The following is a 20,387-nucleotide window of genomic DNA, read 5'->3' as shown; positions in this document are numbered from 1 at the left end:
GCCTGATATTTATAGGGGTGCTCTATGACTGGCACTATTTGAGGATACTCTATTTGTCTGATATTATTTATAGGGGTGCTCTATGACTGGCACTATTTATGAGGATACTCTATTTGCCTGATATTATTTATAGGGGTGCTCTATGACTGGCACTATTTATGAGGGTACTCTATCTGCCTGGTATTATTTATAGGGGTGCTCTATGACTGGCACTATTTATGAGGGTACTCTATTTGCCTGATATTTATAGGGGTGCTCTATGACTGGCACTCTTTATGAGGGTACTCTATTTGCCTGATATTATTTATAGGGGTGCTCTATGACTGGCACTATTTATGAGGATACTCTATTTGCCTGATATTATTTATAGGGGTGCTCTATGACTGGCACTATTTATGAGGGTACTCTATCTGCCTGGTATTATTTATAGGGGTGCTCTATGACTGGCACTATTTATGAGGGTACTCTATTTGCCTGATATTTATAGGGGTGCTCTATGACTGGCACTCTTTATGAGGGTACTCTATTTGCCTGATATTATTTATAGGGGTGCTCTATGACTGGCACTATTTATGAGGATACTCTATTTGCCTGATATTATTTATAGGGGTGCTCTATGACTGGCACTATTTATGAGGGTACTCTATCTGCCTGGTATTATTTATAGGGGTGCTCTATGACTGGCACTATTTATGAGGGTACTCTATTTGCCTGATATTTATAGGGGTGCTCTATGACTGGCACTCTTTATGAGGGTACTCTATTTGCCTGATATTATTTATAGGGGTGCCCCATGACTGGCACTATTTATGAGGGTACTCTATTTGCCTGATATTATTTATAGGGGTTCTCTATGACTGGCACTATTTATGAGGGTACTCTATCTGCCTGATATTATTTATAGGGGTGCTCTATGACTGGCACTATTTATGAGGGTACTCTATCTGCCTGATATTATTTATAGGGGTGCTCTATGACTGGCACTATTTATGAGGGTACTCTATCTGCCTGATATTATTTATAGGGGTGCTCTATGACTGGCACTATTTATGAGGGTACTCTATCTGCCTGATATTATTTATAGGGGTGCTCTATGACTGGCACTATTTATGAGGGTACTCTATCTGCCTGATATTATTTATAGGGGTGCTCTATGACTGGCACTATTTATGAGGGTACTCTATCTGCCTGATATTATTTATAGGGGTGCTCTATGACTGGCACTATTTATGAGGGTACTCTATCTGCCTGGTATTATTTATAGGGGTGCTCTATGACTGGCACTATTTATGAGGGTACTCTATTTGCCTGATATTTATAGGGGTGCTCTATGACTGGCACTCTTTATGAGGGTACTCTATTTGCCTGATATTATTTATAGGGGTGCTCTATGACTGGCACTATTTATGAGGATACTCTATTTGCCTGATATTATTTATAGGGGTGCTCTATGACTGGCACTATTTATGAGGGTACTCTATCTGCCTGGTATTATTTATAGGGGTGCTCTATGACTGGCACTATTTATGAGGGTACTCTATTTGCCTGATATTTATAGGGGTGCTCTATGACTGGCACTCTTTATGAGGGTACTCTATTTGCCTGATATTATTTATAGGGGTGCCCCATGACTGGCACTATTTATGAGGGTACTCTATTTGCCTGATATTATTTATAGGGGTTCTCTATGACTGGCACTATTTATGAGGGTACTCTATCTGCCTGATATTATTTATAGGGGTGCTCTATGACTGGCACTATTTATGAGGGTACTCTATCTGCCTGATATTATTTATAGGGGTGCTCTATGACTGGCACTATTTATGAGGGTACTCTATCTGCCTGATATTATTTATAGGGGTGCTCTATGACTGGCACTATTTATGAGGGTACTCTATCTGCCTGATATTATTTATAGGGGTGCTCTATGACTGGCACTATTTATGAGGGTACTCTATCTGCCTGATATTATTTATAGGGGTGCTCTATGACTGGCACTATTTATGAGGGTACTCTATCTGCCTGATATTATTTATAGGGGTGCTCTATGACTGGCACGGTTAGAGACAACTCTTTTTTTTAACCTCGTTTTCTCGCCGTGACAGACACTTATGTAGTAGCTGGATCACTGGATATAAACCACTAGAGCAAAGGTTACGCCTCTGCCACAGTGACTGCATCATTCCCCGGATGCGCCAGTCCCACTCACATGTCTTCCGGTTGCCCCGCCTCCTCGCATCATGGCGGCCACCGTGCTTAGCCGGTGCAGGGTCGCACTTGTTAGCTGCCGTGCTCTCCGCTGCCCGGTTCTGGGTGGGGTTTCTGGCAGAGGCAGCACAGGGCAAGTGAGAGGTAAGACATGAGTGGAAGTGTCGGTCCTGTGCCGGGGTGACCTTAGCTGTGGCACTGTACGTACACATACGGCGTTACATGGTATTGACAGGCGCTCACATCCTGTCAGCTATATATAATACACAGGTTACTACTGATGATATCGCGGGGTGCCAATGAATTGCCTTGGCAGCCGAGTGCCTAACAATGACCCTCCCAGATCTGCCATTTACATAAGACAAAGTCAGGACCACTTTTTTACTTTACTATTGAAAAAAAACCGAAAACTATACATAATAGGTTATGCCACATCCTGAATGACCCATACGATAAAATTAATATATTTATCCTGCATGGTTAACGTCATGTGAAAAGGCCAAAATTGCAGTTTTTTGTTCATCTCATCACCTAAAAAAAAGAATCAGAAAGTAGTTTGTACTCGGGATGTCACGATACCAGAATTTGGACTTCGATACCGATACATAGTGTAGTATTGCGATTCTCAATACCAAAACGATACTTTGCCAACAACAATAATAATAATAATAAAATAAATAATACATTTTCTGATGTGAGGCACGTGGTACTTAAGCCCATCACGTTTCTCCATCATAATGAACCACATTGGGTTAATGTGTGAGGAACATGATGGGGTTAATTACTATTAGGCCTTATTTACACGAGCGTGTGCGTTTTGCACGCGCAAAAAAACGCTGCATTTTTTGTGAGTTGCAGTTCCGTGTCATCAGTGTTTGGTGCGTGGCTGCGTAGTTTTCGCGCATATGCCATCCTTAAGACACGCGGTTATGAGGTTTAGAAAATGAAATGAAGAAAGTGGTTTTATTTTTCCCTTCATTTCTTGAACAAATGTTGCGAGAATCATGCGCAGCACACGGAAGTGCGTCCGTGTGCTGCACGTGATTTTCACGCACCCATTGACTTCAATGGGTACGTGATGCGCAAAAACCGCTAAAGTATAGGACATGTCATGAGTTTCACGCAGCAGACACGCTGCGTGAAAAACACGGAATGTCTGAATGTCCCCTTTGACTTACATAGGTCCGTGCGACGCGCAGGATTTTCACGCGCGTATCACGGACGTGAAACACGTTTGTGTAAATAAGGCCTTAATGTGAGGCACATGGAGGTTCAAAATTCATAAAGCCTTGTCTCTCACATTAAAGAGGCTCTGTCACCAGATTTTGCAGCCCCTATCTGCTATTGCAGCAGATCGGCGCTGCAATGTAGATTACAGTAACGTTTTTATTTTTAAAAAACGAGCATTTTTGGCCAAGTTATGACCATTTTCGTATTTATGCAAATGAGGCTTGCAAAAGTACAACTGGGCGTGTTGAAAAGTAAAAGTACAACTGGGCGTGTATTATGTGCGTACATCGGGGCGTTTTTACTTCTTTTACTAGCTGGGCGCTCTGATGAGAAGTATCATCCACTTCTCTTCAGAACGCCCAGCTTCTGGCAGTGCAGCACTGTGACGTCACTCACAGGTCCTGCATCGTGTCGGCACCAGAGGCTACACTTGATTCTGCAGCAGCATCAGCATTTGCAGGTAAGTAGCTACATCGACTTACCTGCAAACGCCGATGCTGCTGCAGAATCATCTGTAGCCTCTGGTGCCGACACGATGCAGGACCTGTGAGTGACGTCACAGTGCTGCACTGCCAGAAGCTGGGCGTTCTGAAGAGAAGTGGATGATACTTCTCATCAGAGCGCCCAGCTAGTAAAAGAAGTAAAAACGCCCCGATGTACGCACATAATACACGCCCAGTTGTACTTTTACTTTTCAACACGCCCAGTTGTACTTTTGCAAGCCTCATTTGCATAAATACGAAAATGGTCATAACTTGGCCAAAAATGCTCGTTTTTTAAAAATAAAAACATTACTGTAATCTACATTGCAGCGCCGATCTGCTGCAATAGCAGATAGGGGCTGCAAAATCTGGTGACAGAGCCTCTTTAAGCAGATTTTCTTTTTTAACATCGTACACATCATAAATGACACTAAATTTGGGCAGATTATTACGGGCGCGACGTTACCGAATATGTGTATATTTTATGTATTGAGACATATTTTAATGTTTATTGTAAAAAAAAGTGTTGTTTTTTTGTTTTTATTTATTTTTATTTTTTTCTTCTAGTTTTAAACTTTATTGTACTGGCATATATCTATATACTGATTGTATACAGGCAGTTGTTTGGCCATACCTAAGTGTGCCCTAAACGGAAATATGGTCAGACAGCCCTGGGGTCCTACAATGGACCCTGGGCTGTCTGCCCATGTATGCTATGTCCCTCGATCAGGTCACAGGGATTCCCTGTGACGTGATCCAAGGGGCATCCCCATTCTCATTCTTTGATCGCAGCATTCAAGGAAATAGTGGCGGAGATCAGATATTTCTCTGATCTCCGCCGTTAGATCGGGGCTGCGGCTGTGTAATACAGCCATTGACCCGCTTCTGACAACAAGTTTGCGCTCGCATGCAGTCAGCATGATGTGATGTGGCCAGCGCTGAACTAATGAGCGGCGTCGCCGGCACTAAAGACAGAACATGAGGTTGTTTTGCAGTGCGCCCACCATTTTCTCTGTCTTCAGTGCCGGCGCTCATTAGTGCTGTCGGCCGCATCACCTCATGCTGATCGCGTGCGCACACTTGTCAGGAGCGCGGCGATGTATTCCACACAGCCCCGCTCTGACTAAATTCATGTGTTACACAGCTTAGTATCGAAATACATGAATGAACGGTATTGAACCATTTCAGGGCGCACGGCATCTAAATAGTATCAATATTTCGATGCATCGTGCAACCCTAGTTTGTACCCCAAAATGGAAGCAATGGAAAAGTCAACTCATCCTGCAAAAAACAAGCCCCCATTAACTGGTTCCCGACCACTGGCTGTATTTTTACGGCCAGCGGTCAGGGACGGGTCCTTAAAACCCGAGCCATAGACTTTCTACGGCTCGGGTTATAACTTGCTGCCCGAGCGATCGGGCAGCTGAATGTCGGGTCTCCGGCTATCAGTGACTGCCGGGGACCATGAGGAGAGGATAGAAGCAGCTTTCGCTGCTTCTGTCTTCTCCGATGTCTTTTTACACAGCGTTCAATGAACGCTGTGTATAGGAATTGAGACAGCAGCAGTGGCGCTGTCTCTATTCCTCCCGGTGATCATGTGACTGGTCACATGATCGCCGGGTGCCGTTAGTGGCAGGCTGCTGCTGGGTCTTACGAGACCCAGCACAGCCCTATTAGTGACAATCGTCACTATGAGAGGGCTGATTTCCCCTGTAACTGGGGCTGCTGTGCAGCTCCAGTTACAGTGGAAAACATGGTGTAAAAGAAAGAAAAAAATATATACAGTTCTCCAAAGTCTTTTTTGACCTTTGAGGAACAGACCATAGTAATAAAAAACTAATAAGGTAAAGTGCAAAAAAAAATAATAATAAATACACATAAAATACCCACCCCAAAAAAATGTTTCCCTCCCGCCAATCATTGTCGTAACACGCTAGCCCGGACACAATTACCCTAATATAGACATGTAATATATTAACATTTACGGTAGACAATGACGATCACAAATAAAAGGTCTATTTTAGGGTAAAGCTATGTTATTACCAAAAAAAAAATAGCTGAAACGTAAAAAAGCTTATTTTTTTACTATTATTTTCAAACTTTAAGAATAAAAATTCTAAAATAGTAAAAAGGTGTGTATAAAAACGATAAAAAATGAAACCTGCATTGTCTACGGAAAAAAACATCGCAAAAATCACGTCGTTAGCCCAACAAATAAAAACGTTATAACCATTTATCTAACGTGTGCTAAAAAGGGCTAAACGGTGTCTGGTCCTGAAGGCGCAAAATAGCCCGGTCCTGAACTGGTTAAGTTGCGTAGACAGAAAAAGGAAAAATTGTATGGGTCTTTGAATGCCGTGAGACAAAAATACATTTCTTTTGTAAAAAAAAAAAGGTAACCTTTTGGTATCTGCAGAATATGGTTATCATGTCATTTCTAACATCACAATAGTGGATTTTCTTTTTTTCTACCCCCACCAGAATAAAAATTTTTTAATAAGTTCTACAATACATTATGTACTTCAAAATGGTGCCATCTCTGCCTTGATCTGTGGAATGGTCTGGAATTCTATTGATGGGATGCAGATCTGTCGTTTGGAATGAATGACTTCACAAGACTGCACCCAATAATGTCCGAAAAAATTCAACATGGCAAATCAACTTTTCCACACATCTGCCTTCGGTCGGCGTTCACGCTTGTTTGTGGTACAAAAAGGTGCAGACGGTCGGCTGAAAATGGTCTAAATCATTGTCTTCGGCCGTCCGTAATCTAGTGTATGGCCAGTTTGAGGCTGGATTGACAGGTAGCAATCCTTCATACAATTCCATAGAGAATGTGAGATTGTAGAAACTATTGTATAAATATATTGACCTGAGCTGACCTCCATTGTGACGATCAAGTGTGTAAATGGAGATCACAAGAAAACCACATTATGGGAAATGGCATTGCTTTATTTTGGTTGGGTGGTAATATATTTTTCTATTTCCACTCTTGCCAATGATCTGCATGAGTTCAGACTGACTCACATGAATGGGGTAGGGAAGTAAACACACGTAACTTAGCAGTAGCGATATCATATATTTTACAATACAGTTTATTTGTCGTTTGTGAATGTCGGGGATTTAACCTAATGAATTTCTCTTTCACAGACCAGTGCCTGCTTCGTCATGAATCGACATATTCAGCGCTTCCTGGTGATTACAGTTGGTATGTAATCAGAATTCACGGATTGCGCTGTATTGAAATTGACCTTTAACCCCTTAACGACTAGCGACAGAATATTCTTCACGAGCGGGTGCTAATTTCCGCATTGCGACGGAGATATCCGTCAATGGGATTGCGTGGGTACTGCCTTTGTACCTACAAGATCAGCGGCAGGAGCATGTCTGTTATACTCAACCAGGTTCTGGATGGAATTGGAGAGAACTCAGATTCCAGCAGTTTAACCCCTTAGATGCCGCGGTCAATCGCGACCACGGCATCTAAGGTGTTTGACAGGGGGATCTCCCACGAAGCGCAGATGGGTTACCATGGCAGCTGGGGGCCTAGCAAAGGCTCCCAGATCTGCCATCAGTAACTGCCTATTATAGTTTGTCTGTCAGTGATACACTGACTGGCAATAAGGCTTTAGAATACCAAGTATACCAAAGCATTATATAATCGATCAAAGAATCGATGCTAGAATGGAGTTTAATAAAAATTCAAAAGTAGCCGCCAAAAAATAAAGTAAACCCTTTTTTCATTAAAAAAAAATAATAGATTTCTTTAAAAATGGGTCACTTTAAAATAAAAACCTACATATTAGTTACCGCCGCAATCGTAACGACCTGCAGAACAAACAGTATTAGTTATACTACGCGGTGCATGGCGGAAAAAAAAAATAGTGCAAAAGACATTGGCGGAATTGCTGTCCTTCTCAAAAAAAATTCTAAAAGCTAATAAATTATATTTACCCCAAAATTGTACCAATAAATTCTACAACTTATCCTGCAAAACACAAGCCCTCATATGGCTACATCGATGGAAAAGTTATGGATCGGAGAAAGCACAGACACAAAAAATGACTTATGTAGAAAATGTTTTATTGTGCAAAAGTAATAAAACGTAAAAAGTCTATACATGTTTGGTATGGCCACATTTGTACTGACCTATAGAATAAATTTGACGTGTTGTTTTTACAAAACAATGGCAGAATTAGTTTTTTTTTTGTTTTCTTCAGCATTTCTTTACAAAATAAAAGAATGAAAGCGAAATCAACTATATGTACCTCGAAATGGTGCCGTTAAAAACGAAAACTCGTCCCGCAAAAAAACAAGCCCTCATACAGCTACATAGACTCAAAAATAAAAGTTATGTCTCTTAAAATGTGAGAATGAAAAATAAAAAAAATACTTGGTTAACCAGCCTGGTCGTTAAGGGGTTAAATACAAATAGTACATTTCCTCCTTTCTCTAGAATATTGCTTTGGTGGGGGCTTTCTGCAATTGTAGTAATAAATAGAGTCCCAGACATCCCATATAGTTGGGAAGCTGAACAGTGGGCATTCCTCGCCCCGCAGCTAGATGGTATTAGTACCCACTCCTGGTTTGTAGAAGGTGAGTGACAGAGAAACATGATGCGAAATCGCAAGGATTGAAAATGTTTGTGCAGTTCTTGAGCAACACAGGTTCTTGATATACACGATCCTGTGAAGTATGGAGACCAAAGTTGTAATTTACAACTGCAGAATGGCTGCGAGTGGGCCCAGAGAGAAAGGAGCACTGCCACTCCTTAGTGCTGGAGGCAGATGTGTCTATGGCTCTGCATAGTAAATAACCTGCACAATTAACCATCTAGGTGACAGTCTTCAAATTGCACCTGAATACTGATTGTTTCCTAATATTAAACATCGTTTATTTTTTTCTCTTCTCTATCCCCCTCACTTCTCACCCCCACCACCCCTGTTTAGCAATGTGAAGATGGCCCAGACATCAGATGGAAAAACCATTGTCTTCTACCATCCGACAGTAGATATTCCATATGAGCACACCAAGGTAACTCTTTAGTCTGTTAGAACAAAAAAAAATACTTGGGCTAAATTCACACCACTTCTGTGGTGTACGGTTGGCATATACACTGAGAAAGTCTCAGTGTAATTTCCTTTTGGCATATGATTGCCTAGTAAATATGGATGGGATCCCACAGCCTCAACTGTATACAAAATAAAACTGCGCAATATAATTGTCCAATATACTAGTCCTTCTCAATGAATTAGAATGTTATCAAAAAGTTAATTTGTCAGTAATTCAATTCAAGAAGTGAAACTCATATATTGTATAGAATCATTACACACCGAGTGATCTATTTCCAGCATTTTTTTATTTTAATGTTGATGATTATGGCTAACAGTTACTGAAAACCCAAAATTTAGTGTCTCAGAAAATTTGAATATTATATAAGCCCAATATCAAAAATGATTTTTAATGCTGAAATGTTGGCCTACTGAAAAGAATGTACAGTATATGCCCTCAATACTTGGTCGGGGCTCCTTTTGCATGAATTACTGCATCAATGCGGCGTGGCATAGAGGCGATCAGCCTGTGGCACTGCTGAGGTGTTATGGAAGCCCAGGTTGCTTTGATAGTGGCCTTCAGGTCGTCTGCATTGTTGGGTCTGGTGTCTCATCTTCTTCTTGACAATACCCTATAGATTCTCTATGGAGTTTAGGTCTGGCGAGTTTGCTGGCCAATCAAGCACAGTGATACTGTGGGAAGCATGAAGTGCTCTAAAATGTCCTGGTAGACGACTGTGCTGACTCTGGACTTGATATAACACGGCTGCTCAGTGGTCCAAAGTCTGTTTTCAGATGAAAGTACATTTTGCATTTCATTTGGAAATCAAGGTCCCAGAGTCTGGAGGAAGAGTGGAGAGGCATCAATCCAAGTTGCTTGCGGTCCAGTGTGAAGCTTCCACAGTCAGTGATGGTTTGGGGAGCCATGTCATCTGCTGGTGTTGGTCCTCTGTGTTATATCAAGTCAAGAGTCAGCGCAGCCGACTACCAGGAAATTTTCGAGCACTTCATGCTTCCCTCTGCTGACCAGCTTTATAGAGATGCTGAATTCATTTTCCAGCAGGACTTGGCACCTGCCCACACTGCCAAAAGTACCAATACCTGGTTTAATAACCACAGTATCACTGCGCTTGATTGGCCAGCAAACTCGCCTGACCTAAGCCCCATAGAGAATCTATGGGGTATTGTAAAGAGGAAGATGAGAGACACCAGACCCAACAATGCAGACGAGCTGAAGGCCGATATCAAAGCAACCTGGGCTTCCATAACACCTCAGCAGGGCCACAGGCTGATCGCCTCCATGCCACGCCGCATTGATGCAGTATTTCATGTAAAAGGAGCCCCGACCAAGTATTGAGGGCATATACTGTACATTTCAGTAGGACAACATTGATATTAAAAATCATTTTTGAAATTGGGCTTATATAATATTCTTATTTTCTGAGATACTAAATTTTTGGTTTTCAGTAACTGTTAGCTCATCAACATTAAAAGACAAAAATGCTGGAAATAGATCACTCTGTGTGTAATGAATCTATATAATATATTTCACTTTTTGAATCGAATTACTGAAATTAATCTTTTGATGCTCTTCTAATTAATTGAGAATGACTAGTGTGAGTGTGTGTATGTATGTATATATGTGTGTGTGTATGTATATATATATATATATATATATATATAATCTTTTTTTTATTTTATTTTTAAATGGTAGTCAGTGGAAGATGTATGGGCATACAGTTACTTGTCTGGGGTATGTGTTTTAAATGGTCCCGCAGGACAATGTATGTGCCTAGCCTTATCTGTTAAAAAGGCAAAGTCCAAGGGACTTTGATTGATTATGCCAATATTTGTGGATTATGACCTGGATGTAGGGGCAAGGAAATGTTTGTATTTGTCTGGAAAGTTTGACGTTAAAAGCAGATTTTACGTATTCCATTACATAAAGGAGATATGAAGCAGCTAGTTCTGCTACCAAAGCTTATGGAATTTTCTGCTTCGATACTTATGACGCATGAGAGCCATTTAGGTCAGGAGGACTGAATGGCTTGCTGCTGCAGCTGTCTTATCAGTGCCTTCAACGCGTGATAGTGTTGGTATTTACAATTTTCCTAACGGCTATAGCCAGAGAATAATCCACTGTGAAGCCTCCCAGCTCTATCTCACTTGGCTAGTGCAACACCTTTAAATTTAGTTGGTTGTTATGAAATTCATAACTCTGTTAATGTGCAAAGTCATGTCTATGGTCGAGAGTGCAGAAGCAATGTTTTTTTAGAAACCAGAATCTCATACAACTGTGTGATAACTTTGCTGTCTAGCCTATTCCCCGATTAGATCCATTACACAACCAGGAAGAATCACAAGAGCAGGTTCTAAAAGCCAGACTGTACGAAACAGATGGTAAACAAGCACCAACTATGGAAGAGCTGAGCAAAATGTTCTACACCACCAAGCACCGATGGTATCCTGTTGGACAGTAAGTTAAAAACCATAAGGCCTTATTCACACAGTTCAGTTTTTAAAGTCACAACCAGGAGTAAATCATAAAAGGAGGGGTAAGTATATAGGAAAGATTATACTTCACCACTGATTTGAATCAACTCCTGGTTTTGGCCTTAATAACTGCACTGTGTGAATATACCCTTACATTACTTTTTTCTTATGTTTGTATGTATTTGTTTAAAATCACTGAAAAAGGCCATAGTTACTCATACAAGGGTAGGTACAAACACCAGTTCCCAACAGGATGCAGACAAACCACAATGCTACATAGAGGGAGATTGCGGATGTGCCAAATACTCATGAACATCCACTCCCACACCTACTATTCATGAGTGGGTGGCTGCTTAGTATTATCACTGCACACAGATATAACTTCTATAAGTGTGCCAGTCACACGGTTACATGTAGTGCACCATGCTGGCGTACAGCCTATTAGTTACACCTATACTATTGGATCAGGCGGGCTGCCTAGCACCTTCTAAGTCTACCACACAAAGTACTGACACACTAATATAACCATTGCAAGGCCTGGCTGCATATTGAAAATGATAAATATCCATGATAAACATGAGGTATTAGTTGATATTTTGTCCAGAATACGCAAGCTTGCAACTCGTGTCAAGGTTCCTAATCGTATGATGTGATTTGTTTGTTACATATCTGTTTAGTTTAAAATAAACAGGGGTAAGCACTGCATAATCTTTCCATTTTTTGAAAATCACAAATTTATCTAAAAGTGTTAGCTTTAAAGTGTGCCTCCGACTACGAACAACTTTCTATAAATCAATAGTACAAGCAAAAATAATCTTTGTAACATATTATTAGAGAAAAATGCCTCTTATCAGGCTCCTTTCTTACCCCACGCCTCCTTAAAGGGAATGTGTTGCCAGAAAAACATGTTTGTTTTTTTTAAATTAAACATTTAGTGTGTGGGTGATTAAACATTGTTCAAATTGTTTTTATTTTTTTCACGAGTCAGGAAATATTATAAATTAATTCTAATTTATAATACTACCCATTTTTGGTCACTAGATGGAGCTATTCCCAAAATTGCAGCATTGCAAAATTGGGTAAAAAGCCCTCGCTCTAGTGAGCTCTCAGCATCCCCCCCTCCTTTATCCTGGCTTGTGCCGGGATAAACGAGGGGTTTGAACGGTGTAACCTCCTACACTGTGTGTCGCCATTTTTTGAGCTAACACACAGTGTAGTAGGTTTACATACAGTAGTAAACACACACAAACACGAACATACATTGAAATCTCTTACCTGCTCCTGCCGCCACGGCTCCCTCCGGCCCGTCCGCTCCGTTTGCTGCCGCTGGTCCAAGTGCACAAATCCGGAAGCCGCGACCGGAAGTAGTAATATTACTGTCCGGCCGCGACTTCCGGTCCACAGGAAAATGGCGCCGGACGGCGCCAATTTCGAATTGGACTGTGTGGGAGCGGCGCATGCGCAGTTCCCACACAGACGCCGTACACTGAAGTCAATGGGACGGGAGCCGTTCGCAGTCCCTATGGGACTGTGGCTGCCGTATTCCATGTCTGTATGTGTCGTTAATCGACACATACAGAAATGGAACAAAAAATGGCAGCCCCCATAGGGAAGAAAAAGTGTAAAAATAAGAAAAAGTAAAACACAAACACACAAATGAATATAAACGTTTTTAATAAAGCACTAACATCTTTAACATATAAAAAAATAATTTGTGATGACACTGTTCCTTTAAAGAGAACCTTTCGCCAGCCCATACATGTGCAGCATGTAGTAGCCAGGGCTGCACTTTTGTTATACACATTTTTTCCCCTACTCTCCTCCATTATTTAGATATCGGTGCCATTATATTTGGTACCTGATATTTAAATAACCCCCTGAACTGTCAATGGGGCATGAGAGATCACACAGTTTTGTACTTGTCTGCCGAGAGCTGAAGAGCGTGCGTGCGCATGCGCACACTCTCTCCAGCTCTTGCTGTGGCACTGTCCGTAGCTGATTGGACAATGTCACAGCAATGTTACACGCCCCCTTGACATTACACGCCCCATTGACCGTACAGGGGGTTGTTTAAGTATCGGGCACCAAATATAACGGCACCGATATCAAAATAATGGAGGAGGGTAGGAAAAAAATTTAAAGTGCCCCAGGGTTTGTTCAGCCCTGCCTGGTTCTCTTTAACTGTTCCATCACTCAGAATTCCCTCATAGAATTCATAGACTGATTCACTACTTCACTGAAGGAACAGGATACAGCGGACCATAGAAGTCTATGGAGGGGGAGCAGAGTAAGAGAGGCGCACAGACGCTGTTCCATCTTCTAGTAAGTGTTATATAAGTTTCTTCGCTTGTGCTATTGATATATGGAAATTTGTTTATAGTCAGAGGTAAACTTTAAAGGAACAGTGTCACCACAATTTTTTTTTTAATATGTAAAAGATGTTAGTGCTTTATTAAAAACGTTTGGATTAATTTGTGTGTTTGTGTGTTACTTTTTCTTATTTTTACACTTTTTCTTCCCTATGGGGGCTGCCATTTTTTTTTCCATTTCTGTATGTGTCGATTAACGACACATACAGACATGGAATACGGCAGCTCCAGTCCCATAGGGACTGCGAACGGGGCTCGTTCCATCCACTAACATGTACGCCGCTGTGTGGGAACGGCGCATGCGCCGCTCCCACACAGTTCAATTTGAAATGCGCGCCGTCCGGCGCCATTTTCCTGTGGACCGGAAGTCGCGGCCGGACAGTAAGATTACTACTTCCGGTCGCGGCTTCCGGACTTGTGCACATGGAGCAGCGGCAGCAGACGGAGCGGATGGACCGGAGGGAGCGGCGGCGACTGGAGCAGGTAAGGGATTTCTATGTATGTTCGTGTTTCAGTGTGTTTTACTAGTGTATGTAAACCTTCTACACTGTGTTAGCTCAAAAAATGGCGACACACAGTGTAGGAGGTTAGACCGTTCAAACCCCTCGTTTCTCCCGGCACTAGCCAGGATAAAGGAGGGGGGGATGCTGAGAGCTCACTAGAGCGAGGGCTTTTTACCCAATTTTGCAGCATAAAGCAATGTGGTTGCTTTACCACATGCAATGCTGCAATTTTGGGAATGGCTCCATCTAGTGACCAGCAATGGGAAATATTATAAATTAGAATCCAATTGATAATATTTCCTGACTCGTGAAAAAATTAAATTAAATTAGAACAATGTTTAATCACCTATACACTAATTGTTTAACTAAAAAAAAACATGTTTTGCTGGTAACACATTCCCTTTAAAGAGGCTCTGTCACCACATTATAAGTGCTCTATCTCCTACATAATCTGATTGGCGCTGTCATGTAGATAACAGCAGTGGTTTTTATTTTGAAAAACGACAATTTTTGAGCAAGTTATGAGCTAGTTTAGATTTATGCTAATGAGTTTCTCAATGGACAACTGGGCGTGTTTTTACTTTTTACCAACTGGGTGTTGTACAGAGGAGTGTATGAGGCTGACCAATCAGTGACCAATCAGCGTCATACACTTCTCATTGTTCCAGCCCAGCTTCTTTCACTGCACAATCACACTGTGCTGTGGATCATGCTGGGCAGGAACAATGAGAAGTGTATGATACTGATTGGTCACTGATTGGTCAGCCTCATACACTTCTTTACAACACCCAGTTGGTAAAATGTAAAAACACGCCCAGTTGTCCATTGAGAAACTCATTAGCATAAATCTAAACTAGCTCATAACTTGCTCAAAAATTGTCGTTTTTCAAAATAAAAACCACTGCTGTTATCTACATTACAGCGCCAATCAGATTATGTAGGAGACAGGGCACTTATATTCTGGTGACAGAGCCGCTTTAAGAATTTACAGTGCATCAAATGGATCACAAAACATAGATAATTGAAACCTGACCTGAATTAACACAACCTTTATTCCATATAATTACAAAACTCTGCTTTAACCAGCTCCAATATCCAACAATTTAATTTAATTTTTTTATGAAGCAGCTTAAAATCTATATTTATATTGTAGACTTTTATCACCTAGACTCTTTGGGTAGGTTCTGACAATGATTAATTAGATTAGAAGATTGGAACATGGAAAAGTAAATGTAGTAAAGCAGCCACAACCTTGTTTATGCCTAGGAGCGCTTTGTTAGCTACAAGTGGCCATAAATGTCAGGAAGGAGCAGACTATGAAAAAGTCTAAGGCTACATTCACACGAGCGTATCAGATTCACCCGCAATCTGGTCCTTTATGCATCGGAGTGCTTTGCAAGCGACATGCGTTTATTATTATTATAAAGCACTTTTTTTTTTTATTATTTTCAATTGAATTGATGCATAAATCACGCACTGCACACGGATGTGCATCCGTGTGCTGTGCGTGCTTTTCACGCACCCATTGCCTCCAATGGGCGATAGGTGCGTGAAAAACGCACCAATATAGGACATGCAGTCAGTTTCACGCAACAGACACTCGCTGCGTGAAAACTCCTGCATGTGTGAATCGCCCCATTGAAATCAATGGGTCAGTGTGCTGTGCGTGATTTTCACGCACCGCACACGGACGAGTTTTACGTTCGTCTGAATTAGCCCTTATCACTGTATTCTTATCCATAAGGGGCAATAAATAGAGGTTCAGCGTGGTAATAAGATTACAGTGCCCTGGATACAGTATAAAGCAGCAGTTATAGATTGGCATACAAACTAAAAGATCATGAGGTAACCTTACACTGTGAATGGACTGTGTAAACAATCAAGTAAGATTAACCCCTTAAAGGAGTGGCCACTTTCTGGTCACATTTTTTTAAACTTATGTTCTTACACAGGCAACTGCCTTGCCGATTGCTTGCTTTTCTGTCCTTTTGAGGGCATAGTTTCGGCCTTAAAGGGAATGTGTCGGAAGAATTATTATTTTTTTTTAGTTAAACAATTATTATTATTTTTTAGTGATTACACATTGTTCTAATTTTTTTAATTTTTTCACAAGTCAGGAAATACTATAAATTAGATTCTAATTTATAACCTTTCCATGTGCTGGGCACTAGAGGGAGCAGTTCCCAAAATTGCAGCATGGTCAATGTGGTAAAGCAACCTCATTGCTTTATGCTGCAAATTTGGGGTAGACACACACTCTAGTGTCCTCACACAATCCCCCCTCCCTTATTCTGGCTAGTGCCAGGAGAAGGAGGGAGTTTGAATCGTCAAACCTCCTACACTGTGTGCCATTTTCTGAGCGACTGCACAGTGTAGGAGGATTAGATACAGTGCTCAGCAGACAGTATCACACGAACATAATACACACATCACATACACGAACATAACTTACCTGCTGTTGCCACCTCCGCTCCTATTCCTTCGCCTCCTTGAACATATGGCCGGAAGCCGCGGCCGGAAGTCGTCATCTTACTGTCCAGCTGCGGCTTCCGGTCCACATGAAAATGACGCCGGATTTCGCTCTGCCAAAGACCTTCCTTTTGGTCTGTGTGGGAGCGGCGCATGCGCCGTTCCTACACAGACGGCGTACGCTGCAGTGAATGGAACGGCTCCCGTTCGCATTCTCTATGGGGTTGTATCTGCCGTATTCCATCTCTGTAAGCGACACATACAGAGATGAAAAAAAAATTACAGCCCCCATAGAGAAGTAAAAGTAAAAAGTAGGACACAAATTTATTTTAATATCATACTAAAAGCAATTTTATAAAAAATAAATACATTTCATGACACCTTCACTTTAAGAGCCCTCTCCTTCTGTAAAATCACTTTGGTTCCACGGTTAGTATTGACCAAGGCATCTGAGAGGTTAAACATTCAGGATCATTAATCAACTTTAATCCCGGCCCATTGCAGCAGGGTAATGGATGTTTTTGAGGTGGGTTTTTGGTAGCTGACACACATGTTTGCGCTGTCATAGTACAGTGTGATGCAGAAACTACCTATTCTATTATGGTACGGTGCGATAAACGGTTAACCCCTTCCCGACATTTGACGAATCCATACGCCAAAGTTGGGTAGGGGAAGTCTGGAACACGCTCACCGAGTGAACCCGTTCCATACGATGCCGGTGTCGGCTGTTTGTTACAGCCGACACTTCAGAGTAACGAGCAGCATTGCGCTCGAGCGCGATCCCGCTCGTTTAACTTGTTAAATGCTGCGGTCAATAGCAACCGCAGCATTTAAATCGTTAGAAAGAGGGGGTGACCCCCTCTAACAGCTCATCGTGCCCCCTGCAATGCAATCGCGGGGGAGGCGATGGTTGCTATGGCTGCTGGGGGGCCTAATGAAGTCCCCTAGTTCCGCCATCTTTGTGCACCTATTAAGCCTTGCCTCCGGCAGGGCTTAAAGAGGCTCTGTCACCAGATTATCAAATCCCTATCTCCTGTTGCATATGATCGGCGCTGCAATGTAGATAACAGTAACGTTTTTCTTTTTTTTGAAAAACTATCATTTTTGGCCAAGTTATGAGCTATTTTATATTTATGCAAGTGAGCCTTTCTAATAGAAACTGGGCGTGTTTTCTCTTATTTCCAACTGAGCGTGTATTGTGTTTTTAGCAACTGGGCGTGTTTACTTCTTTCACTGCACAATCACACTGTGCTCTGGATCATGCTGGGCTGGAACAATGAGAAGTGTATGACACTGATTAGTCACTGATTGGTCAGCGTCATACACTCCTCTGTACAACGCCCAATTGGTAAAAAGTAAAAACACGCCCAGTTGTCCATTGAGAAACTCATTAGCATAAATCTAAACTAGCTCAGAACTTGCTCAAAAATGATCGTTTTTCAAAATAAAAACCACCTCTGTTCTCTACATTATAGCGCCAATCAGATTATGTAGAAGATAGGGCACTTATAATCTGGTGACAGAGCCTCTTTAATATATGCCTGTCAGAATCACGATATACTGCAATACATTAGTATTGCAGTATATCGTGCAAGCGACTAATAAAAAAAGTAAAAATGAGTTAATTTGTTGTTTTTTTTTGTGTAAACAAAAATAAATTTTAAATTAAAAGTTCAAAAAACCCCCCTTTTGCGATTTTCCCCCTAGAGCATAGTAAAAAAAATAAATACATGAACATAATTGGTATCGCCGCGTCCGTAAAAGTCTGAACTATTAGAATATATCATTATTTAACCCGCAAGTTGAACGCCGTAAAAAAAAAAATTGTATACGCCACAATCTCTATTTTTTGGTCACCTAATATCCCACAAAAAATGAAATAAAAAGTGATAAAAATGTTGCATGTACACCAAAATGGTATTATTAAAAACTACAGTTTATCCCGCAAAAAATAAGCCCCCATACCACTTAATCAACGGAAAAATAAAAAAGTTATGGCTCTCGGAATTTGGCGACACAAAATAAATTTTCTTTTTTACTTGTAAAATATAGAAAAAACTATATATTTGGTATCGCCGTAATCGTATTGACCCACAGAATAGAGTTAACATGTTTTAATTACACAGTGAATTCTGTAAAAACGGCGCGCAAAAAATCATGGAGGAATCGCTGTTTTCTTCATTTTCTACCCCACAAATAATTATTTTGCCGTTTCCTAGTACATTATATGGCAAAATAAATGGTGCTACGAAAAACTACAACTCGTCCCGCAAAAATCAAGCCCTCATAGTACTATATCAACGGAAAAATAAGGTGGGGAGGAAAAAACTAAAATGAAAATCTGAAAAAGGGCTGCGGCGGGAAGGGGTTAAAGGAGAACAGGCCAGGAGCCATAACAGAGGTCTCTTGCAGGCTTTTAGGTTATTTTGATAGATGCACAGAATGACCGCGCTAAGGAAGTGATCGGCTTATTACGTGCAGCATACATTCCCCCTGATTCCTCCGTGTTGTAACTCTCTGGCGAGCTTTCCTAAACGCAGTGTGCGTCAGAGGCGGGTCTAGCAGAAGCACCTAGCTTTTTTCTTCGTTGCAGCCACCGAATTGCGGCGGCGGGGATAGTCGCAAACGGTGACATGACTAAACTCATGTCACCATTTACAAACTTTAGGACGCATTGGCGTACATTTTGGTCTCCATCTAGAACCTTGTAAATGTTAGTGTTAAAAATTACTGAACTTGTGTTGGTAAAATAAACTCACAGCTGGAAAAGGAATGAATTGCTTGATTTAAAAAAAATGATGTTACTGTCTGAATTTCAGATATCATAGAAGACGAATGAAGAAAGACAACCCCAGGGACCGCTAACGTGAAGTTTCCTGCATGGAATCTACAAAATGACCTCATCCTACACAACATCTTATCTATGCTTAGTTATTAAGAAAACAATAAATATTAAACTTTGTGTTCATTATCTCTACTTATAATGTACTCACGGAGAAGCTATACTGTGTATTAGTATTTGCCCATCTCTATACTATTAGTCCATAACTCTTTCAACTTCAGTTTAGTTGTGGATGTGTTTGTGGAACAATGTTGAATATCTATCTCTATTTTTGTTATAAAGTGACATTAAGGCTTTATTCACACGAGCGTATTTCAAGTCCGTGCTACGCGCGTTAAAACAACGGACGTCACATGGACCTATGCAATTCAATGGGGCCATTCAGACATTCAGTGCTTTTCATGCCGCGTGTCCGCTGTGTGAAACTCACTGCATGTCCTATACTTGTGCGTTGGGTGCGTGAAAATCACGGACATCCGTGTGCTGTCCCTGATTCACGCAACAGTTGCTAAAGAAATCATGAGAAAAAGATAAACACCTTCATGTTTTTTTGCTGACGTAAATAACGCGTAAGATACGATGACATACGCGCGTAAAAACCGCAGACACGCACCGTACGCGGATGTCACGCGGAACTGCAACGCAGGAACAACGCTGCGTTTTTTACGAGTGCAAAACTGACACGTTCGTGTGAATAGGGCCCAAAGGGGTTTTTCAGGATTACAAAGTTGATGGTCTAT

The 20,387-nt window shown here is 41.3% G+C and overlaps 1 protein-coding gene across 1 annotated transcript; it reads left to right on the top strand.

Moving 5' to 3' along the window:
- Nucleotides 1-2,200: 2,200 nt before the first annotated feature.
- Nucleotides 2,201-19,773, top strand: MRPL42 (mitochondrial ribosomal protein L42). The gene is made up of 5 exons (XM_075856835.1): nucleotides 2,201-2,352; nucleotides 7,071-7,128; nucleotides 8,870-8,954; nucleotides 11,290-11,447; nucleotides 19,625-19,773. The coding sequence occupies exons 1-5, from the start codon at nucleotides 2,241-2,243 to the stop codon at nucleotides 19,668-19,670; spliced, it is 459 nt and encodes a 152-aa protein (XP_075712950.1). The 5' UTR covers nucleotides 2,201-2,240; the 3' UTR covers nucleotides 19,671-19,773.
- The last annotated feature ends 614 nt before the right edge of the window (nucleotides 19,774-20,387 follow it).

The sequence above is a fragment of the Rhinoderma darwinii genome, chromosome 3 (assembly GCF_050947455.1).
Source record: "Rhinoderma darwinii isolate aRhiDar2 chromosome 3, aRhiDar2.hap1, whole genome shotgun sequence".
In the NCBI taxonomy this organism is placed as follows: Eukaryota; Metazoa; Chordata; class Amphibia; order Anura; family Rhinodermatidae; genus Rhinoderma; species Rhinoderma darwinii.
The sequence above is the reverse complement of the archived record's forward strand: the minus strand, read 5'-3'. Positions and strand labels throughout refer to the sequence as shown.

Excerpts from the sequence above, each read along its gene's own strand:
- MRPL42 (XM_075856835.1), top strand. The coding sequence starts at position 2,241 with ATGGCGGCCACCGTGCTTAGCCGGTGCAGGGTCGCACTTGTTAGCTGC. Across the intron at positions 2,353-7,070 it reads CAGCACAGGGCAAGTGAGAG|ACCAGTGCCTGCTTCGTCAT; the intron begins GTAAGACATGAG and ends TCTCTTTCACAG. Across the intron at positions 7,129-8,869 it reads CTTCCTGGTGATTACAGTTG|CAATGTGAAGATGGCCCAGA; the intron begins GTATGTAATCAG and ends ACCCCTGTTTAG.